General features: G+C 43.7%; 3 protein-coding genes across 3 annotated transcripts; 2 read left to right on the top strand and 1 right to left on the bottom strand.

Moving 5' to 3' along the window:
* LOC8086208 (isoflavone 3'-hydroxylase) lies at positions 306 to 3202 on the bottom strand. Its single transcript, XM_002463807.2, has 2 exons — positions 2180 to 3202; positions 306 to 1031 (listed from the first exon to the last, which is right to left on the bottom strand). Exons 1-2 carry the CDS (start codon positions 3119 to 3121, stop codon positions 414 to 416), a joined length of 1560 nt encoding a protein of 519 aa, XP_002463852.1. The 5' UTR covers positions 3122 to 3202; the 3' UTR covers positions 306 to 413.
* LOC8086207 (isoflavone 2'-hydroxylase) lies at positions 12353 to 14674 on the top strand. The gene is made up of 2 exons (XM_002466371.2): positions 12353 to 13474; positions 13735 to 14674. The coding sequence occupies exons 1-2, from the start codon at positions 12410 to 12412 to the stop codon at positions 14347 to 14349; spliced, it is 1680 nt and encodes a 559-aa protein (XP_002466416.2). The 5' UTR covers positions 12353 to 12409; the 3' UTR covers positions 14350 to 14674.
* LOC8086206 (isoflavone 2'-hydroxylase) lies at positions 17690 to 19641 on the top strand. Its single transcript, XM_002466370.2, has 2 exons — positions 17690 to 18704; positions 18809 to 19641. Exons 1-2 carry the CDS (start codon positions 17781 to 17783, stop codon positions 19421 to 19423), a joined length of 1539 nt encoding a protein of 512 aa, XP_002466415.1. The 5' UTR covers positions 17690 to 17780; the 3' UTR covers positions 19424 to 19641.

Raw genomic sequence — 24654 nt, 5'->3', positions numbered from 1 at the left:
CACGGGGGTCACTCTGACGCACACTGAACTCCCAATCCATAATGAAAATTTTGTGTTCGGTTAGCCCAAACGCGTTTCCAACTCCGGCCCATCTCGCCGAAATCCTCTCATTCTGGCGGCATGGCCTGGGAATCAACTCACGGCCCATCTCAGCTTGTTTATGTGGGCTTAGCATGCTCACATCTATCGCCGGCCCCGCGCTAAAGATGCTCCATGGCTTCTCTGTTTGCCTACTATACTCCAGGAAGATTGTGAGTGTCAAACAATGAAGAAAGAAGCTATTGCTTCAGAGTTCAGACGCAAGATATTTAACTGCTTTACTGAAGAAAGCTTACTTATAGTTAGTATTACACACACACACACACACACATTAATACTACATTATTATCCCACGGTATCAACGACAATCAAGCTCACAGTCCCTTGAGGACCTCAAGCATAGCATGGCGCGGCTTGCAGATGGCCTCGAGAGGGACAGCCCTCGGGAGCGTGATGCCGACCCCTTCGGCCATGTCGACCTCGGCGCCGCCGACGGTCTCCCAGTCGAAGCACTGGATCAACGTGCCCAGGACCAGCCCCAGCGTCCGCAGCGCGAGGGCCTCTCCGGGGCACTTGCGCCGTCCCATCCCGAACGGCATCATGAACAGCCCTTGGGCTCGGCCGCCGTCCTCGAACCGCTCCGGCCTGAACGCGGCTGGGTCCGCCCAGGTCGCGGGGTCCCTGTGGATGGCGTACACGTTGACGAGCAGCATCGTCCCGCTCGGCACGTGGTGGCCGCCGACCGTGCAGTCCGCCGTGGACTCGTGCGGCACCAGCGTCGGCACCACCGGGTACAGCCGGAGGGTCTCGGTGACGATGCACTGGAGGTAGCCGAGCCGCGGCACGTCGTCGGCGCCGAGCAGGCGGGAGTGCCCCACGGACGCGTCGATTTCCGCCTGCGCTTTCTTCAGAACGTCCGGGTGGCTTAGCAGCAGTGACATCGCCCATTCCGCCGTCGTCGCCGTTGTTTCGGAACCCCCAGCGAACATGCTCTGCGAATTAGTAGAGGGGCAAAACTCAAAACGGCGTAGTCAAGCCGTGAGCATACGTCTGTTGCCGTCACATTTCTATTTGCTACTAGGAGCGTTGCTGTCACTTGTACCTTCATACGAAGGTATAAATCTAACGTAGTTTTAAGTTAATCAATCTTAAATTTAGTAAAAAAAATCTATAAAACAGTACTACTAACACACCCAGATCTAACGTATTAGCTAATGCTGTATTGAGTATGTGTTGGCACTGTGCAAGCCTGCATAGCCTATGCACGAAACCAATTAGGAGCAAACTACACTGCATAATCCTAGATACAGCCTAATGCAAACAACTCATCAGAGTCATAGTAACTCATATATTTTGTGATGTATATCTATTGGCGGTCATAAATGTTTTATATTAACTTTTATAAATTTAGTTAAAAATAAAATTGTTTGACTACTAAACCTATAATAACGACAGACACGTCAACGTGAGCGAGATATGGCAGCACACGTGCTCCCACAGATATGACATACTAGGCTGTCCCAACCAAGTGAGAAACATAAACATTAGCTTACTGGTGGCTGCCAATTTTTGGATAAACGTTCCTACAAAAGGTAGGCCTTGTTTACTTCCACCAAAAAATAAAAAAAAAATTATTAAGATTTTCTGTCACATCGAATCGTATGACATATGCATGAAGTATTAAATATAAATAAAAAATAATTAATTGCACAATTTGTCTGTAATTTATGTGAAAAATCTTTCGATTCTAATTAGTCTATAATTGGATAATAATTAATTAATTATCAAATACAAACGAAAGTGCTACAATGACCCAAATTTTTAGTTCGTACTCCGAAAAGTTTTTAGAGTTGCGGTACATGTATAACTATAGTAATCAGTGTCTACTTATCGATTAACTAGACTTAAAAGATTTATCTCACAAAATATATACAAACTGTGCAGTTAGTTATTTTTTATCTATATTTAAATTTATGTGTCTAAACATTCGATGGTGTGAACAATCTTTATCTATGCCAATGTTCTCAGTTTGATCCAGCATCAATCAATCCCATTTTCAATAATTGTGGGAACTGAAACTGTAGCTACGAGAGTGGTGTAATAGCCAGTGCAAGAAGAACAAAGACGAAGAATCACTTACCGAGCACAGAGCCATGATCGTGGTATCCGTGTACACCTCCGGCTCTGACTTCTGCAATGAGAGGAGGACCCCAATCATGCTCTTCTTCTCGTCGTTCTCGCCGCCCTCCCCCTCCTCCAGCCTCCGGCGCTCCGCGTCGATGAGCCGCCGTAGGAACGCGTCCCTTGCGCTCACCGCGGCCAGGATCTTGTTCCTCACCCCGAACATGTCGAGCCACCGTAGCACCGGCAGGTAGTCCCACGAATTGGCCGCACTGAGAAGACGAAGCAACACGTCCAGCGCCTTCATGAATTCCTGGGCCTCCGGAGACATGTCCGTGTCGTCGTCCGCAACGGCACGGGACATCTTGGTTCGCGCGATGGTTTCCATCAGGGCGCTGAGGGAGAGCTCGAACAGCCTCCGCTTGAGCTCGACCCTCGCGGCGCCGCCGCCGGCGGCGGAGCGATACATCCTCCGCGCCATCGCGCGCACCTCGGCGGATATGACGGGGAGCATGCAGCTCACGCGGTGCGCGGACAGGAGGTGCACCGTGGCGACGCGGCGGATGCTGCGCCAGTACGGGCCGTAGCGGCACATCGGGAGAGTGGCGCCGCCGAAGGAAACAAGCAGGAGCGTGGGGAACCGCGGCCGGTTCGCGAAGCAAACGTCGTTCTCGGTGAAGCACTCCGTGGCGCATGCCGCGGAGGACACCACCACGGCTTCCCGCGAGCCGAGCCGGAGGGAGAACACCGGCCCGTAGCGCTCCGCGAGGCGAGCGAGCGCCGCGTGGATCGGCTTCTTCCCTAGGAGGTGGAGGTGACCCAAGACCGGGATGGCGGGAGGGCTCGGTGGCAGCTGCGCTCTGTTGTTCTTGCCATTGATCCGGCGGCGATGGCGGCCGAAGAGGCGGTGGAGCAAGAAGAGGAAGACGAAGGAGAGGATGGCGACATAGGCCGGCTCCATGGATTCCTGGTCTTGGGAGTAAACGACTAACGAGTGAGCTTTCTGCTCAATTCTCCGAAACTTTTTTATGTGCTTGCTGTGTTGCATATCTGATGGATGAGTCACTGGCGCACTGTATAATTTGGCATTTAGTTTTGAGTTCGCAACCCCTGACGTTAGTGGAAATTCGTCATTTAGCCACGCGTTATAGTCTTCTAGAAGCTGACAAGCTGTAGATTTTCTATTAGAATATGTACCATATTGTGATAATTGCAATAACAAATATATGTAATGCTAGAACAAAAATGATCTAAGGGTATGTCATATCAAGTTCCACTAAATTTGATACCTATTTTTCCATATACCAGTCCATCAACCGACGGATCAGAAATTTATGATACATAAGTATTTACACTTGTAAGTTTGTCTTTAGTACCACAACTAATAATCTAATAAGAGTTAAACACGAACATGAGCAGTCTATGAACTTAACGTGGTGTATTATTCAAACCTCTAAACTCTCAGAACACATTTTCAGGTCTTTGAACTTGTCCTTATGTGTAATCTAGGCCACATGCTCTTAAATTGCTCTGTTTAGATCTCACACTTATCTTAGAGTGCTATTCAGCTCTATGAACTTATCCACACTCATTCTTGATCGCAGTGGGAAAACACTAGTAAAGGAGTCATCAACCTATATCTTCCACCTAGGGATAGCACCATCTTTGGCCTCATCACCTTCAGCACTATAAGGACATCATGGCATTTGATAACGAGAACGATGAAGGTTGGGGGAAGGGGTGGAAATAGACATTGATGTGGTGCCACATTGGATTGGAGTGTAGAGAGATAGAGAGAGCAAAGATGGAGCTTTAGGCTGTCTCCAACAGATTCCGCAAAACGCTACCCAAACGCATTTTGCGTTCTGCATAGTGTTTTTGCGGAAAGAAACACGCTCCAACAGCATACGCAAACCGAGCAGCCATTTTGGGTACCGGATGAACGAGAAGGCAAATATGCGTCGCATGGAATCCATGACGCAAATCTCTGGGTGGAGTGACTGACCGGCCAGGACCTTGTCGGCAGAGGGCCTCTGTTTGTTTGCGTTCGCTGTTGGAGTTCGATTGTTTTTGGTGCTGTCTTCTCTCACTGTGCGTAACCCAAATGGTAAAATAGGTCTTGTGTTTTGGTCAGCTCTGTTGGAGATAGTCTTAGTGGGGCTTATTTGGACCTGGATGACACCATGAAACAAGTTGCGTGACCTGAAATGGTATTTTAACATTTTGGACTTTACACCCAAAAAAACTTTAGGTACTACCCATATATTTTTAATCTAAATTACTTTCTTTGTGCAAAGCTGCTTTGTGCATTTTCTAATGCAGAGCAATATAATATATGTGTGTTGTGTCTAATTATCAGTTACTTTATATGTTTTATCCATTCATATCTATAGCGTTTTCGCCCCCATATGGCACTCCATGTGTGTCTTCAAGATGCATGCATCTTTAAAACCGTTATGATGCCTTTTGTTATAGCCTATGTCTCCTGACGATGTGAATATAAATTTTGACTTTTAAAATTTAACCCATGTTAATTGGTATAATGATTTTATCCACACATTAGGTTGAAAATTTCGTTCTTATTGTATTTTCTATTAGAAAATATTTTTTTTGTATTTTACTAAAAAATGGTGATTTAGGCCATATATTGCACTTTTAATAATTATGGCGGCACATAAACTAAAATATTTTTTTAATTTGTTAGTGGTGGTGATGCCTATTTAGTAATTTATAAATAGACATAGGATTATTCCAGGTTACTTTCATAATAGTAGTTATAGGTGGTTTGTATATAGTTATATGGTCAATCTGCATTCATTTTCCTCTGGCTTTAGACTTTGAGAGCGGATATGGTGGCTTATTTTCTTTAAATATTGGGTGCAAACTAGGTACCCATGCAATCCTAAAAACCTAAATTTCATCCATTGTATACGAAACGGATGGCAAGACGAGTTCCCAAAATCCTCATCACACTTTGCGATCAACCCCTGTGCTCGACTTGGAACATTCACAGGAACACCATGTTCGATGGAAGAATATTAACACGAAACATTCACCTCCAACCTCTTTGACCTATCCTGGTCCGCTGCACTCATATAATATGACTGTCCTGAAATCTATAATTACAATAAACTATGGTTATAAGAAAGGTCAAATGGTGGTTCCGCACAACTTCTCTCCAATGCCATTCACGTACTAGTCGTAAGAGATTTGCTTGTAATGAGGATTGCGTGTGAGTTTTCCTCCAATATAACTTATAGGGTTTTCATTTAACAATGATGGTTGGTGGTGGTGATAGTGATCACTTCGAGTGCAGTCTAGATTGTGAACAATGTATTTTTTATAAAGACGGCAAGAGTTTTGCCGAGATTATATATTAGACGAGAGAAAAGGGGGGAACTATTGTCTTCTGACCGAAACGACTACAACTGAGATCATAACGGGCAACCCCCCCCCCCCCCCCCCCCGCCCCGAAAGATTTAAAAAAAGAACACTATTAACAACATAAAATTTTTGACTTCCCACATCCTTGCTTGTGGCGGATAATTTTTTTAATTTTGGCATAAGAAATCAATGCAAGTTGAGTATTGGGGGGTATTCGAAATCCTGTTTAATTATTTTTCTTGCGCGATTCTAGTGGATGAGGATATTGAACCAGGGAAGGCTTTCTTTGTGCAAATACTCTATCAATAGGGTGTTCCATGCGAGTGTTCAAGTGAAGCCGTGAGGAACTGAGGATTAACTGGAGTGTCATGAAGGTCTGGGAGCTCATCACCGCCCATTTTACTTCCGACGGATGAGATTCAGGTTTGATTGCACTAGGTACCTGCCCATTTGATTGCTGACTGTGTCAACAGTGCTCGACCGCGGATGAAGCCATAAAAAACTGTAGTAGTTTATCTCATGCATGAAGAATTGAAGACTGCAGCTCCTTCATATGAATGTCCGCACTTGGTTATATGAACTCTTCTCCTTTTTTTTTTTGGCTTTAGCTCATGAAATGGCTTCACCGATGGAGCTAAAGTCGATTTGATAAACCGTTTGACAACGGCTTTATCTGTCTATCTTGTATGACTCAGAAAGATCAATTATCCAAGATACCCTTATATATGTACATGTGTAGTAATAATATTTGCAAGCATACATATGTTTTTTTTTATCTGAATAAATTTGAACTAAAAAAATTAAAATTTCAATATAAAGAATTTAAAATAAAAAATAACATAAGGTATTAGCACACTACAAAGGGAAGAGAAACAGACTCGTGAATGTTTTTCCTAGCGACGGATCGTGTCATTTCATCAAATTCCAAGGGTGCATGGTCCTAGTCTCCTAGAGAACGAGCCGGAAGAAAGCACTTTTTATTTTGTCTCTATCTAACCATAAACTCCTACAAAAATATGTTTTTAGGGCCTTCGGCTATTTACCGTGCTAACGCTACGGTTTTATTTTAGGGTGCATATGAAAACAATCAAACAACAAAATAATATCAATATTAATTTATATAATCTTTTGAAATAATACAAAGTTAAATACAAAAAAAATAATTCACATATATACATACTAATTTCTATGATTTATATTGCCCAAAATTTCACATGTATAAGCTAAGGCCATCTCATAGGGGAATTTCATCTTAGATTGAACTTTTTGTCTAAAATTTCAAATCAGCGGGGTCGGAAAACTCATGGCCCTGTCGATGTCATTGCCACCATTGTTGCCTTGTGTCATTGAGCTGACAAAACTTAATTTTTTCAAAGACAAAAAGCCCACCCAATCTCTGCTACAAGAAAAATAATTCTGAAACCGATAACCTCTAATATTTGTTTAGCCAACTTTCTTATTTCAATTCTTTCCTTTTCAAAAATTATATTGCAACTCCACTAAAACTTTGTAGCCAATTACATTGCCAAGACCCTAACGATCTGCGGCGCCAGATCTTCCTCGCTCCTTGCTCGAAATGCCTCCAGCATCGGCAACTCTGACCGGCCGTGCCGTGTGCCGCCCCAGCTAGGCCGCACCACCTCAACACCCACAAGCAAACTCAAACCTATACACTAAAATTGTGTAGCACATTGAAGCGCAAAAGATAGATGTAGGATTTATATATTTCTCAGAATGTCTAGCATGGAAAGAAATTTATCCATCTAGAAAAAAACATGCCAAGATAACAATCTCAACGACTGATCAAATACATAACAAAACAGTTAAGAGAAGAAATAAAATTGTGTAGCACATTGAAGCGCAAAAGATAGATGTAGGATTTATATATTTCTTAGAATGTCTAGCATGGAAAGAAATTTATCCATCTAGAAAAAACATGCCAAGATAACAATCTCAACGACTGATCGAATACATAACAAAACAGTTAAGAGAAGAAATATATTGTAGGAAGTACAATAGATTTACTAAAAGAAGAGCTTACAAGAAACGGGAATGCTTATTCAACAACTGCATGCCAAAGAAATATAAACAAACAGCTAACCTGGATCTCTTTTGGGAACGTTGCACTAAACAACATTGTCTACGTGACACCTGGAAGTGACATGTCCACTTGCTCAATAAGGGCACTCACAATGCAGATTTTATCATAGAGTCTAAAGTTATTTATTACCTCGAACAATGTGGACTTGGAGTCTAAATAAGACTTGGAGTCTTATTTTTTCTACCTCTTTCTTCAATAAATATGCTGCTACATCAGTAAAATAGCATAAATAATATGTAATTAAATATCTTAGACTCTGTGATAGAGTATTGCATTGTGAGTACCCCTGATTCTTCTAACTGTGGTTCGAAACACATATCAAGCATTCTACCTACCTCATCACATGGCAAAGCTAGAGTGCAAGATATTCTTGCCCTTTTTCAACAAAACAATCATCCAGTCAGGCTGGCCATAAGAATGTCAACACCCCTCTCGAGATCTCTTAGCTGCAAATTAGAATATAAATTTAGAATGTGATACAAATTTCAGAAAATAAGTAACCAAACAACTACAAGAGATCTTTTGTGCTGGGATTTGAGTATAAAGGTCAATTGATTATTCCTATATGGAGACCAGTTGAATATAGTAAATGAAAGATGCAAGATACAGAGAACCCATGTCGATTAACCACATTATTGCCAAAAGGACACCACTGAGGCCTTGTTTAGTTTGTAGAATTTTTTAAGATTCTCCGTCACATCGAATCTTTGGACGCATGCATCAAGCATTAAATATAAATAAAATAAATAACTAATTACACAGTTTATCTGTAATTTACGAGACGAATCTTTTGAACCTAGTTAGTCCATAATTAGATAATAATTATTAAATGCAAACGAAAATGCTACAGTAGGCAAAAACTATGTGTATGCCTAAGTACTCTCTGCTCGTTCAGAGCACCATGTAAGAGAGATTTTGCACGGGGCAAGACAAAAATACTATCGTTCCTGGATTAATCGTGCGTGGCTACCTTGTTCTTCATCTGAGTAGAATTTTTCCAGACACTACCTACCTTGCCTCCGAACCTGTCTTACACGAATCTCATGTGTGGCATGATTCATGCAAGAAGAGATCACACAAATGAGCTAGAGGAAAATTCCAAATTACTTGGAAAGCAAAGCAACTAAGGCCTTGTTTAGTTCTAAAATATTTTGCAAAATGGACACTGTAGCTCTTTCGTTTGTATTTGACAAATATTGTCCAATCATGGACTAACTAGGCTTAAAAGATTCGTCTCGTCAATTTCGACCAAACTGTGCAATTAGTTTTTATTTTTGTATATATTTAATACTTTATGCATGTGTCTAAAGATTCGATGTGACGGAGAATCTGAAAAATTTTGCAAAATTTTTTGGGAACTAAACAAGGCCTAACCTTTTCCATCTAGTTTTGGATCTGCAGGAGCTTGCCGAAGGAAAGAAGCAGACCACCGTTGATGGGATGTCCCCAATCTTTCTGCCATATAAAAAATAGATACCTTTCTATTGCCTACTTCCCCCTATCAATACAGCATTTGTGTCAAATATAATCAAAATTTAACCTCAGTAACAATTACCAATCTTTCTGCCATCTAAAGAAACATCGTTCTATTGCCTACTTCAGCAGTTAGATGGAGAGGCTAATTAATATGCGGTGGCTAAACGCCCCGCTTGAGGAACCCAAAGCACCGGCTAAACCACAAACCATCGAATCTTTGGACACATGCATAGAACATTAAATGTAGATAAAAATAAACTAATTACACAGTTTGGTTGAAAATCGCGAGACGAATCTTTTAAGCCTAGTTAGTCCATGATTAGCCTTAAGTACTACAGTAACTCACATGTGGTAATAATAGATTAATTATGCTTAATAGATTTGTCTTGCAGTTTCTAGACGAGCTATGTAATTTGGTTTTTTATTAACCCCTCTCGACATCCTTCCGACACATTCGATATGACACCCAAAAATTTTTATCTCCAATCTAAACAGGGCCTAACATGAATAACTTTTCATCTGAGAAACACATAGAGCAATAAAATTGAACAGAGAACTCCTTTGGCACCTGCTTGACCGCCGCTGCCTAGCAAGTAGTAGTACAGTAGAGATGACGTGATGGATCAACTCCTTGGCAGGTTGCTTGACTGCTAATGCCTGATGGATCAGCCGCATCACCCGATCAGCCGGGGGGGTACGTGAGGTCGTGAGGATAGCTAAGACGCGACGCCCATGTGGTCGACCGCCGCCGCCGCTAGAGTTCACCGATCAGCCGCGGGCGTATGTGAGGATGGCCAAGACGCAACGCCCTTGTGCTCGAGCGCCGCCGCCGCTATGAGTTCAGATCGGTCGCAGCAGCCGTGGGTGTCCGTGTGCGAGGTGAGGGGAAAGAGTGCGGGAGTTCGATGCAGGCTTCAAACTTTCCTGTACCACCGTTGGATTTGATGCTAGTTGATTTTGAGTCGTTGATTTTAATGAAGACAAAATTTTGTGTGTGTTTTGCTGGGTCATAGTGATTGAGGCCCTCAGTAGAGAACGTTTTCTTTGGTGGACCAAGCATAATTCTGCTGGATCAATTATAGTAGAGATTTTGTTTGATAGAAAACAACTACAGACGCTTTGAGCAAGTGGAGAAACCATGTCAAGACCTTATTTAGTTCCAAAAACTTTGTCAAAATTTTTCAGAATCTTGCGGCACATGCATAGAATATTAAATATAAATAAAAGAAATAAATAATTAAACAATTTATTTGTAGTTTGCGAGACGATCTTTTGAGCCTAGCTAGTTTATGATTGGACAATATTTGTCAAATACAATCGAAAATGCTATATTTTGCAAAAAAAAAACTAAACAAGACCCTGTTGAATATAATGGGCTTTTAGCCCATAATTATATTTGATGATTAATTCAAGAGTCCATAATTAATGCTATAATGAAAATAGTTTAGTACCATATAGATGATCGACCATGTGTTAACTCAACTTAAATAGGTGGCCTTTGTTAGCCCCTATGGAGAAGTTGAGGGAGGGAAAAGGGGTGCCACACGCGCGCGCCGCCGCCGCCGAGCCATGCCTGTCCTGTCGAGACGTGATGTGGCACATGTGTGGTGAATAAGGAAAGGGAGAAAAACGGGATCTGACCGTTGTGCAATTAATGGCAATTGATTGTCTCGTTTATGGCAATTAATTGTGATTGATTGCCATTAACCAAACGTTTCCTCCTGGGGCCTATATATTCCATACGCACACACTCTTTCCATACCTGCGAGACACAAGTCATTCCTTTCCATTCCAGTCGCGTTGCTCTCTGTCCATTTCCGTCCCGAACCTCTGCGCGCACAGAGCTCGGGAGAGCAGGCCTCCGGAACCCGTCCATACGCACACACTCAATTAATTGTGATTGATTGCCATTAACCAGACGTTTCCTCTTGGGGCCTATATATTCCATACGCACACACTCTTTCCATACCTGCGAGACACAAGTCATTCCTTTCATTCCTTTCCATTCCAGTCGCGTTGCTCTCTGTCCATTTCCGTCCCGAACCTCTGCGCGCACAGAGCTCGGGAGAGCAGGCCTCCGGAACCCGTCCATACGCACACACTCTTTCCATACCTGCGAGACACAAGTCATTCCTTTCCATTCCAGTCGCGTTGCTCTCTGTCCATTCCCGTCCCGAACCTCTGCGCGCACAGAGCTCGGGAGAGCAGGCCTCCGGAACCCGACGCCTTGCATCGAGACACCTGCTCGGGTGTTGCGGGCAATCAGGTTTTTGGGGAGCGTCTTCGCGACTGCTCACCGGCGAGATCGTCTTCTTCCACTCCGGCGGATCGAGATCGACTACTGCATCTTCGTCTTCTTCCTGGTGGACGTTCGCGGGACTGCACTGCGAATATCTTCCTGCATCGACTGTGGTCCGCTACTTCACGCAACGCACTATGTCGACTAGTGCGAATGGAGCCGCCGGTGCCTTCGGCATTGGTCCCTCCTCTGGATACAATCTTAAACGATTGTTTTTCATTTTCAGTATGTCTACTGTTTTTGCAGTAGGATTTGCAATGTTTATCTCTAATCAGTGATAAAATTGCACACGTGCACATATATGTCACCACAATATTATGCGTAATTTTCTGGATTAAATTAAACATCAAAATGTCTAAATTTGTAACATACCCAAATAGGATGAAATCTGCGTATACGAGGTCACCTACGCTAATGACCCGCTACACCAGGACACCCATGGCAAGCGTGGCCCGTCCCAATCCCAGCCACACGGTGATGTAAAAATGCACATGTTGAACATGGAGTTTCCGTCAGTTCGCTGATGTTACTTGCAGAAGAATCAGCTGATCAGGAGCCGTTCTAGTACGGGTCATTAGAAGTAAAAACCCAGCGCTCACGAAGTAATCCTCACGAATGGAGTTCCTTGCTTCCAAAGGAAGTCACAGACGCACAGATAGATGTCGAAGTACGAGTTGGCCTTTGCGAGCCCATGAAGAGATGCCGGCCGATCGAGTGGCGCTATCCTGGAAAACGCAGCCAGACAAGGCGCTCGTGCCCGTGGTAGCAGGCGCATCTTTCTCTCCCACAGTCTAGCTCCCTGACAATATCGCCAAAGACGCTGAGCCTACACGAACCATCATCCACCTCCCCAAACGTCAGCCATTGCGTCTGCAATATTTGTATATATATTTGTTATTTGTATGACAATCTTCTCCTTCAAGTCGTCGTAGATCCACATCTTTGATCGCCTATAGGTCTGGGGGTCGTGTGTATATATATGTGCAGCCATGCAGGATGGTGCCAGTGCAGTGCCACATACAAACGCAGCGAATCGACCCATCCATCCATCAATCAAAGCACGTCAGCCTCACAACATCATCTCCTGCTCCTCCACAACCATGGATAAGGCCTACGTGGCCGTGCTCTCCTTCGCCTTCCTCTTCGTGCTCCACTACCTCGTCGGCCGTGCTGGCGGCAACGGCCGCAAGGGCAACAATGGCAAGGGGAATGCTGCGCAGCAGCGGCTGCCACCCAGCCCTCCCGCCGTCCCGTTCCTCGGCCACCTCCACCTCGTCAAGACGCCATTCCACGAGGCGCTGGCCGGCCTCGCGGCGCGCCACGGCCCGGTGTTCTCCATGCGCATGGGCTCCCGGGGCGCCGTGGTCGTGTCCTCGCCCGAGTGCGCCAAGGAGTGCTTCACGGAGCACGACGTGGCCTTCGCCAACCGCCCCAGGTTCGCCACGCAGGAGCTCGTGTCCTTCGGCGGCGCCGCGCTCGCCACGGCCAGCTACGGGCCCTACTGGCGCAACCTCCGCCGCGTCGCCGCCGTGCAGCTCCTCTCCGCGCACCGCGTCGCCTGCATGTCCTCCGTCATCTCCGCAGAGGTGCGCGCCATGGTGCGCCGGATGAGCCGCGCGGCCGCGGCGGCGCCCGACGGCGCCGCGCGCGTCCAGCTCAAGCGGAGGCTGTTCGAGGTCTCCCTCAGCGTGCTCATGGAGACCATCGCGCAGACCAAGACCTCCCGCACCGAGGCCGACGCCGACACGGACATGTCGCCCGAGGCGCACGAGTTCAAGCAGATCGTCGACGAGATCGTGCCGCACCTCGGCACCGCCAACCTGTGGGACTACCTGCCGGTGCTGCAGTGGTTCGACGTGTTCGGTGTGAGGAACAAGATCATGGCCGCTGTCAGCAGGAGGGACGCGTTCCTGCGGCGGCTCATCGACGCAGAGCGGCGGAGGATGGACGACGGCGGCGACAGCGACAAGAAGAGCATGATCGCCGTGCTGCTCTCATTGCAGAAGTCAGAGCCGGAGCTGTACACGGATACCATGATCATGGCACTTTGCGGGGTGAGTTTTTCTTCCAGTACTTTCTTCTCTGAACGAAGCTTTGACAAACCACTTCTCATGTGATGCATATCAGCAGCGTTTCTAACAAAAAAATTGACAGCGGACAGTGACATCTGTTGTCGCTGCCTCTTCTCATGTGATGCATATCAGCAGCGTCGCTGTCCAGTTTTTCCAAATAAACGAAAGTATCACCAGCAGTTCCAAGTCCATGTAACTGAGTCACTGATTGTTCGTTCCTCTTTTTTTTTCCTGTGATGAAGAATTTATTTGGCGCCGGAACGGAGACCACATCGTCCACGACAGAATGGGCCATGTCGCTTCTTCTGAACCACCCGGAGGCGCTGAAGAAGGCACAGGCAGAGATCGACGCGGTCGTGGGCAACTCCCGGCTGATCACCGCAGAAGACGTGCCTCGCCTCGGCTACCTGCAGTGCGTCATCAACGAGACCCTGCGCATGTACCCTGCCGCGCCGCTGCTCCTGCCGCACGAGTCGGCGGCGGACTGCAAGGTCGGCGGCTACGACGTGCCCCGCGGCACGCTGCTGATCGTGAACGCGTACGCGATCCACAGGGACCCCGCGGTGTGGGAGGACCCGGCCGAGTTCAGGCCGGAGCGGTTCGAGGACGGCAAGGCCGAGGGGCGGCTGCTGATGCCGTTCGGGATGGGGCGGCGCAAGTGCCCCGGGGAGACGCTCGCGCTGCGGACCGTCGGGCTGGTGCTCGGCACGCTGATCCAGTGCATCGACTGGGACAGAGTCGATGGCCTGGAGATTGACATGACCGCGGGTGGCGGGCTGACCATGCCCAGGGCCGTCCCGTTGGAGGCCACGTGCAAGCCTCGTGCAGCTATGCGCGATGTTCTGATGGAGCTCTGAGCCTCTGATGAAGAGTAACATCTTGGCATATGATCCCTAGGGTCTCACTGCGTGGTACTGAGGTTCAACCGGTACTAGTGTGTAGGTGTGTAGCAGTATGCTTTGGCTTATGGTGTGTGCTGAACTAAATAAGCTTGGGTGCGTAATACCCTCGTACGTTTTATTTCTTCTGTAAAATATATGGTCGTTTGTATGAGCAATTAGTAGTTGTTTCACAGTTCACAGTATGGTTTAGCAAATTGTGATCTTCTCCAGATTATCTTGTATAGTATTCAAGATATGTAAACAATTTATTCGTTTGAGTTTATCTGTCGAATCTACCAGTTATCTAATAATGTCTTTCTCTCACAACAAATTAGCAAATAATACTTTCATTCATGGCTTTTTACCCAAGCGAACAAGCTGGTTTTGCTTGGCGTTTTTGCTCAATTGCTTGAAAAAGAGAGTGTTAACATATATCATTAAGAACTTGAATAAAAATGTTATATTTCCAATTCAAGAGGTGCTTTAGTAAGGACAATCCTAAATACAAATAGTTTTCTATGATATAACATGTCATATGTAGAGGTGGGACTTGGATTGTGCAGCTCGGGCATGACCCAGCATTCCGTCTTCGTCTTTGTGCCGCTCTCTGGATTATGACCTCACCGCTCTGGACTGTGACTTCTAGGCACATGTCACATATTTGTATGACACAATAAGTCTTGTTCCAAGGTACACCTTGGTATCATGTTAGCCCAAGCACAACCCTTAAAAGATTTCTGCTTGTTTTCTTCGCTCGCTGTGATATAGAAAACTATAGTTGTATGTATCATTTCTATGAAAAAGCTCTAATGATTTTTATAGTCCATTCAAAAATGAGATGAAAGGTGGTATAATATAATCACTAGAAAATTGCATTGTTGCATTCTAGACATGCTTACGTGCCACTTTTTGTTCAATGTCATGCCTCAAGCATGTATCAAAATACGAGTTGTATTCTGCCACCCGACGTGATAAGATTCTAGGCACAACATGACCCTAGTGTTTGTGCTCTTTGGGCCTGCCTGCCAAAAAGTCATGTCATGACCTCCTCTCAAATAGCGTGGTATAAATAATAGCTCTAGTCATATCCTAACGGTGAGAAGAGAAGAGAAGAGTGAGGGTCGATGGATCGAGTGAGAAACAGACGAAAGAGATTGTGATATTGAGAGACAGATGATTTTTTTTTTGCTTTTTAGTATGAGATGTAGACTAACTAGTACTTCCTCTATTCCAAAAAGAATGCAGAGATTGAGGTTATGAAAAACTCTTGAAAAAATAAACAGCCTCCTAATTAGTTGGCATTATTTCTTTTCTTAAATTCTTTTAAATCCCAGGAAAAAATGGAGCAGAAAATCCTTAATTATTTTTTCCAAAGAACTTTTTGTTCAGATTGTTAGACAGGGAGCTTGCAGCCCCCCACAGCGAGCGCTTAATGAAATCATACCTTTGCATTGCCTAACCACCAGTGGCGGATCTAGCACTAGGGCCAATAGGGCCATGGCCCTAGTCTTAGTCTTTAATCACAGTGAACAATTTACTATTTCTCTTATAACTAAACACAATTAGCATTGATGTCTATATAATGGCCTTAGTCTTTGACTAATTCTGGATCCGCCCCTGCTAACCACAGTTGCAGTCCATATCCTAGCTTACATTCACCTGACCTAAATTATTCGCGAAAGAATCAGCATCTCAAGACCGTATGAATTAACAAATCCTACCAATCGAGCTCGTTTCTTGTTTCCAAGGACGCACGGATCTCGCAGTACGGGTTGGTGGTCTTTGCCAGTCCTGGAAGTAGCCGCGCTGGTGCGATATGGCGACCTCCAGAGCCATTCATTTCAGATGTAGCGAACGAGCTGACCGTCCACCTCCTCTTCCGCTTCTCTTTTCCTTGTTCTTTACGTCATCATGCAAAAAAACAAAACATTTATTTCAAATTGCTATAATTTGTAAACGGTGTGTCTATTTTTAATTCCGTCTGCATCAGTGTGTTCAACGTGACAAGATGAACAAAACTAGACCCCAATTTCATATATTTCGAAGAATTTTATTTTTTATTAGCAATTTATGTATATTAACTTATAACATGTAATTATGCTATTAACTTATTCTGCTAAGTTATGTTGCTAACCTATTCTGCTAAGTTACACTGTGTAATTTATGTCTGTGTAGAATAACTTTTATAAAAGCACAACTTTGTATGTACACTAATATATTATTTCGGTAACTTATGTACATAAGTTGTATTGTGTAACCTATATACTCCCTCTATTCTAAATTACTACCTCCATCCACAAAAGAATGCTAACTAACTTATTTCATTAACTTATTGTACACAGTTATATATCAAACTTGTGTTTTCATGTGTATGTCATCTTAACTTATTTGATAAACTTACTTCATTTAGTTTCATGTGTTATCACATTATATTAGATAACCATGTTAGTATTTTGCTATTAACTAAAGTGTTTCTCTAGTCAACTTTTGTTATTTGAATTTATTATTTTACACATTATATATTTTGCATATCTTCCAATTAAAAACACATATATGATGAATACCATACTTGTATAAGTTATGCAAATCTATTATGTAACTTGTTATGTAGCTTCGCATTATCTATATAGAAGTTGTTGTGTAATATAAGGTGTAAAAGTTATTTTTATTTTACTCTCTCACCCTTTTTAAAATACTTTTTTCTACGTTTCCGGATGATTAATTTTTGAAAAAAAAGTCGATGAAACGTAAAGAGAATGCTATTCTCGCAACTGTTTTAATAATATAAATTTCGCACAAAAAGAAAAAGGTAATGTTGTATAACTTAGAAATATTAAGTTAATCTTAAAAGTTATACTGTGTAACTCGGTTTTCTAAGTTATGTGTGTGGTTTTGAAAAAATACAAAAGTAAAACTACCATCGCTCGTGTGGCTGCATACGAAAAGAAAAAAAAGCGCACGCAACGTCCGCCTGGAAGGAGCCTAGGAGTTGCGTGTCTCTAGATGCGTCCAAAAATGGTATTATGCGGGATTGAATGCTTTCCTAAAAAAGGATAGTTTGATTGGTCGGAAATCGTTCGCTGGATTCATTCTAAATGAACGTTCGTGAATTAGTGTGGTCGCCTCCAGAGTCCAGACGCAATCAGACAGTGATCTCGAGCTTAAAAAAAACGCATCCACGCACCACAGATCCACAATATCGTGCAGGTCCTATAAACAGCATCAACCTCTCCGGCCGTGCGTCATCCGTTGCGTATGCAAAAATGTATAGGGATTAGGGACAGCAAACTAATCTTGTGTGTGTATATATATTGCATCAAATGAATGATGGCGCCACACACTGCCACAGCAGTACAGCACACTAACAGCAACTTGCGATCGATCCGATCAGAAACACATCGGCCATCATGGATAAGGCGTATGTCGCCATCCTCTCCGTCACCTTCCTCTTCTTGCTCCACTACCTCATGGGCCACGCCGCCGTCGGCGGCAAGCGCAAGCGGCTGCCACCGAGCCCTCTGGCCATTCCGTTCATCGGCCACCTCCACCTGGTCAAGACGCCATTCCACTCGGCGCTGGTCCGCCTGGCGGCGCGCCACGGTCCGGTTTTCTCCATGCGCATGGGGCACCGCCGCGCGGTGGTCGTGTCCTCGCCGGAGTGCGCCAAGGCGTGCTTCACGGAGTACGACCAGAGCTTCGCCAACCGCCCGCATTTCCAGTCGATGCGGCTCGTGTCCTTCGACGGCGCCATGCTCTCCGTGTCCAGCTACGGGCCCTACTGGCGCAACCTCCGCCGCGTCGCCGCCGTGCAGCTCCTCTCCGCGCACCGCGTCGCCTGCATGTCCCCGGTCATCGCTGCCGAGGTGCGCGCCATGGTGCGCCGGATGAACCGCTTAGCCGCGACGTCGCCCGGCGGCGCCGCGCGCGTCCAGCTGAGGCGACGGCTGTTCGAGCTCTCTCTCAGCGTGCTCATGGAGACCATCGCGCAGACCAAGACCTCCCGCTCCGAAGCCTACGCCGACACCGACATATCACCCGAGGCGAACGAGTTGACGCAGATTTCCCAAGAGATCATGCCGTACCTCGGCACGGCCAACCTGTGGGACTACCTGCCGTTTCTGCGGTGGTTCGACGTGTTCGGCGTGAGGAACAAGCTCATGGCTGCCGTGAGATGGAGGGACGCGTTCCTGCGGCGGCTCATCGACGCAGAGCGGCGGCGGCTCGACGATGCCGGCGACAGCGAGAAGAAGAGCATGCTAGCCGTGCTGCTCTCTTTGCAGAAGTCAGAGCCGGAGCTCTACACGGATACCATGATCATGGCGCTGTGCGGGGTGAGTTTGCTAAACTTATATCTTGCTATTACAAATAAACGGAAGTAGTAATCACAAGCAATTCCACACATGTACCTGATAACTGATATATACACTCTATGAAGGACATGTTTGGCGCCGGAACGGAGACCACATCGTCCACGACAGAATGGGCCATGTCGCTTCTTCTGAACCACCCGGAGGCTCTCAATAAGGCACGGGCAGAGATCGACGCGGTCGTGGGCAGCTCCCGCCTGATCACCCCGGATGACGTGCCCCGCCTCGGCTACCTGCACTGCGTCATCAACGAGACCCTGCGCATGTACCCTGCCGCGCCGCTGCTCCTGCCGCACGAGTCGTCCGCGGACTGCAACGTCGGCGGCTACGACGTGCCCCGCGGCACGCTGCTGATCGTGAACGCGTACGCGATCCACAGGGACCCCGCGGTGTGGGAGGACCCGGCCGAGTTCAGGCCGGAGCGCTTCGAGGACGGCAAGGCCGAGGGGCGGCTGCTGATGCCGTTCGGGATGGGGCGGCGAAAGTGTCCCGGGGAGACACTCGCGCTGCGGACTGTCGGCCTGGTGCTCGGGACACTGATCCAGTGCTTCGACTGGGACAGAGTTGACGGTGTCGAAATCGACATGACCGAGGCCGGCGGGCTGACCATGCCCCGGGCCGTCCCGTTGGAGGCCACGTGCAAGCCTCGTGCAGCTGTGAGTGATGTTCTCAAGCAGCTGTGATCTACTGTAATGTTTTGGCATATCTTAGGTTCTCACTCTTCTATAGGTGAAAGTTTCATCTGTAGTTTGTAGCAGTACGCATGGCTGATGATGATGATGTGCGCTGAACTATATAAACTCGGGCATGCGCACGTACGTTATTACTGTCTGTAAAATACAGTATATATGGCCGCATATATGTATGAACTTTTTCACCCTATCCATCGAATATTTAGACACATGCATTAAGCATTAAATATAAATAAAAAATAATTAATTGTATATTTTGCATGTATTTTGCAAGACGAATCTTTTGTTGTTTGAAGTTTAACTTTTTTGAACCTAGACCATCAATAATAATAGGTGAATTCCCCGCGCGTTGCTGCGGGATTTTCTTAAAAATAAATCATTATATACATAACACTACTATATGGTATTTAGTCTATTATGTATATACACATATGAATTTGACTTACATGTATTCTATTGTATTAGATCTAGTAAAAAATTGCTAAGCTAATAAAACAAAAACTAATATTTGGTTACATTATAGAGGAATTAATTGGTGATGAAACAAATAATGTATGTACATGACTTGTATGTGAATATATTAAAGATTTAAAGTATTTCACATGATATAGATGACATGGTTATTTTTTATAATTAATATGGAATGACATGGACTTAGTGGAGAATGATGTGGACATATTGCATGAAGAGATAAAATATTTAGTGGGTCACTTAGTGGGAAATGATGTGGACACCTTGCATGAAGAGAGAATTCATCTAGTGGGGTTTAGCTTTATAAGAGTTATAGATACAAATGGTCCACGGAAGATTGATGCTACTTGATTCATTACAGAAAATTATTTAAGATAATATATTTTGTAGATGTTGCTATTCAAAATGGAAAAGTGACTTCGGACAAGCCTAGATGAACTTATATTTGTGAACTATGTTACGCATGTCAAGCAAAATCACACACCATTTCAAAACATTCAACACGTATGATGTGGCAAAAAAATTATGCAACATATTTTTGTGTACACATCTCTCTTTAGATTACGGAACAAGATTATTTGAGCTTTACCTAAAAATTGCACATAGTGTTCGTTATTACAATAGGGTAACTCACCCCTAAAAAAACAATAGGGTAACTCGTCACAAAGGAGAAAATAGTCTCATAAAAATGCAACTTTGGAAATAGAACCCTCAACCATGTGACACATAAGAATCAAGCCTACAATGGCCCGTGTATATATTGATATGAGACTATGGGAGTTTAGTCCCACCTTAGTTATTGATGGCAGGTTAGACCAACATATACGACTTTTGGAGTTCATGTAATCAACTCTAGGTTAGCCTTTTCACAGGAAGCAAGGACAAAAATGTAATTGTGTTTGACTATGTGGTCACTCACCATGTACAAAGGCACAGACATGTGGCGCATTGTGTACGCGGGAAGAGTTTTCTTTAAGACATGTGGCGCATTGTGTACGCGGGAAGAGTTTTCTTTAAATACCTAAATTCACCGATATTTTCAAAATTTCCATTCTATCCATAGAGTCCCATAAAATTAGATGTCGACCAATTTTTTTTTGGCTATTTCCTACTCAGACCAAATTCGCACGGTCTAACAAAATCCGAGCAATCCAACTCTTATCCCAATTGTTCCACTCACATGCTACATCCACGCTCATCTCGGTGTTGTCGCCATATCCACAATCCCATACTCATAGTGTTTTATTCTTGTTTTTAATTTATATCATTATATGTGAACAAGTGATGTTTAATAGCTTAGGAATAGTTTGAAGTCAAATTCTATGGGCGTTTTTTTCAAAATAATTTGAATTGTTTTTGAATTGGGTATGATATTTCCTATATATCAAGTTTATCCTATTTATCCATGACCTCTGATAAATTTTTATTTCCAATAATAAAAATTGGATATGGTGTGGTAATGGAACATGTGCCAGAACTAGATGCGTGGACACTTGTGCCAAGAGGAAATGCCAATGGTTATGTTTGCTTAGTTGTGGGTGTGTTTGGCCAATGAAGATGTCACTCACTCACTCTTTGAGGTGGGGTATATAATATAAGCTTAGTTTTTAACTAGGCTCATGGTGCTCCATGCATGTGTTGATATAAGCTTGTGGGGGTTAACTACATCTTGTTTGTTGATGGTAGGTTATACCAATATACAAGTCTTATGAGTCCTGCCACTAACTACAAGCAAAGCGGCTAGAGGGATTGGGGGTTTGGTTCTTGGCTCTTGCTAATGGCCTCTCGCCACTAGCCAAGCGTATCTTTGTAACTGTTCTAAACTCCGCTCGCTCTTAATGAAATACGGGCCATAGCCTCGTTCGCGAAAAAAAAACATATGCAACATGACTTCGTCTTATCAATTTTATAGTACTAGTATAATACCCGTGCTAACGCTACGGTTTTATTCTGAGAAAATCTTTTAAAACAAAAAAAAATATTTTTACATAGTCTAATTTTTATACAATTTTATTTGAGTCTATATATAATTCGAAGATAGTTTTGCATATAAGAATGCACAACAAAGTTATTTATAATATTATAACCATCTAAGTTACATTCTGACTAACTTCTTTATTATGTATTGGAGATCTTAAGGGATGTTGTTGAAATATTCGTTTTCACGACTCGTTAAAACGTCTGCCAAAAATTCTATCCTCAGTGAAGTTGAGAGTTGTGTATGGTATAGATAATATAATAATAAGTTATTATTTTTTATGTAGTGTACAACATATAGAGACTATATATGCTTACAATGTTAATTGGTGGCAATCTTTAGTCGTCCCACAACTTCATGAAATTGTATATAAGAAAGCCTCCCAGTTTTATGGACAAAATCAGTTGTTTACTTGATTTACATAAATGAAATAACTATTTCTGTGATTTAATAGGTGACATGTATTACAACTGGTTACCAGTATTTTTTATGTCAACCTTTGTTTCACATGTAGGATATTCTTTCTTCCAATTATAAATATTGCCGTTACACTTAGAATTACACAGCCCTATGGCGAGACCGAACATTCTGGCAATAGTGTGAAATGTAGGTACCCACAACATCATGGATTTCGTCTAAACCTAGTTATGAAAATTTATGAGTAGCAAACATCGGTGCTATGACTACTGATATAAAGCCTTGTTTAGTTCACCCTAAAAACCAAAAACTTTTCAAGATTCCTCGTCACATCGAATCTTGCGGTACATGCATGAAGCACTGAATATAAATAAAAATAAAAAACTAATTACACAGTTTATCTGTAAATCGCGAGATGAATCTTTTAAGCCTAGTTACTCCATGATTGAACAATGTTTGTCAAATAAAAACGAAAGTGCTACAGTCCCGAAAACCAAAATGTTTTCGTAACTAAACAAGGCCTAATTATAGTAGAAAATAGTTATAGCATATATGTGCTATGTCTGCCTTTATACGTGCAGTATTAATTATTTAAGAGAAAACTGAATTCTGCAAGGTCATTTGCTTTTGTCTAGTTCGGTGAATATTCACGGATTTCGCGTTCAGTATTTAAAGTTTGAATGTTCCTGGCACCATGTATATATATGACTGACTGTAGAAATTCCCTCCTCATGGATCATCAGCCTCCACTTCTGCCTTTCCATCTCTTGTCAGACCTGCTATAGGAACCAGATTCTCCTTCTGTTTTCTCAGCCAGAAGAATCTGAAAGTTTTGAACCCAAACATCATATAAGAGATAGATGAAACATATATACTGTCACCAGACACCGTCCAGAAGAACATTGAAGCAACAGAACATAAATTAGGTTCCAGTATTGATAAACCATTAATTAAGTATTAACCCACTAAATTGAAATGATGCTTAAAAATAAAAGCATGAAGCACATACCCAAGAATATAAAATTCAGATGATTTATATACAATGAAATATAATAAAATAGTCTAATTATACGCACCATCATTCACTAAGTTAGGGCGTATTTATAAACTATATTTTTGGTGCTCTTCCCTATAGGATCCAATTTCTCTGTTGGTTTTGCTAGAATTCTAGTTGTTGATCTTGACACCCTCTTTGATGAACCAACATAAAGTCGTCTATGCCAGAAGACGGGCGTATTTATCTGGTGGGATATTTTCCTTGTCCAATATAATTGGTGTGTCTTGCTCCATACCACAACAATTAGTACTTGCATAATTTTGTTGTCAACTGCACAATGGAAGTTTGCCCAGTGGGTTGATATATACGTGAGTTTATGGTGTAATACAAAATGTGAATCAAAGAGATAACATACCTATAGTTAAAGAATTTGGCACTATTTCACCAAAAGTATGGGAAGTGGTAGCATTTTGGGACGTAGCTTTCTTCCGTGCTTGATAATTACACTGGTACTCATGGTGCTTTATCCTAATTTCTTCTCTTTGTTCGTCGGTCATTTGAGCTCGACGATTACGCTATTGCATATTTTTTTCCTCCCTCCTCAGTGAGGCTTCATCTAAAGTGGATGTTTTAACATATATATTACAAGAATAGAAATAGGAATAGAAAATTAAAAATACACTCCAACAGAGCAAATTTAAAATAACTGGATCTCTGAGTTTTTACATATAAAGTTGTAGTGTAGTTTTTACAAAATGAAAGTAATTTCAAGGGTTTACACTGACACACAACACAGGTAAAAAAAGAAGTTACTTGGTGTCGACGAAAGCTGGTCGGCAGTCTACCTTGGGGTATACCCACGGTAGTAGTTTATCGGTAGACGGTGCGCAAACTACGAACTCGATGGTGACGCAAGACACGGACAAGCTTTTTATCCAGGTTCGGCCGCCGAGTTGGCGTAATACCTACGTCCTGCGTCTGGTTGTATTGATTTGTGTTGAGAGAATATAATGTCCTAGGGGGGTCCCTTGCCCCTCCTTATATAGTCTGGAGGGCAGGGTTACAGATCTGGAAACTAATCCTAGTCGGTTACAATTGCCATGGATAATTCGATATCAATTCCTATTCTAACCGACTAGAATCCTGCTTGATCTCCACATCTTGTTTCCTTGCGCGAAACTCCAGGTTGTCGGATCAAGCCTTGAACTCGTCTCGTAATGGGCCAAGCCTCCTGGCCGAAGTCTAGCCGTAAGGGTATAGGGGTTTATACCCCCACAGCTAGTCCCCGAGCACCACGTATTGTGATGTAACACGCCGTCTTGAGCTTCTTCGATCAGTGAGACTTGACGTCTTCAATAA

Source organism: Sorghum bicolor, chromosome 1 (assembly GCF_000003195.3).
Source record: "Sorghum bicolor cultivar BTx623 chromosome 1, Sorghum_bicolor_NCBIv3, whole genome shotgun sequence".
Lineage (NCBI taxonomy): Eukaryota > Viridiplantae > Streptophyta > Magnoliopsida > Poales > Poaceae > Sorghum > Sorghum bicolor.
This window is presented reverse-complemented; position numbering and strand designations above follow the sequence as displayed.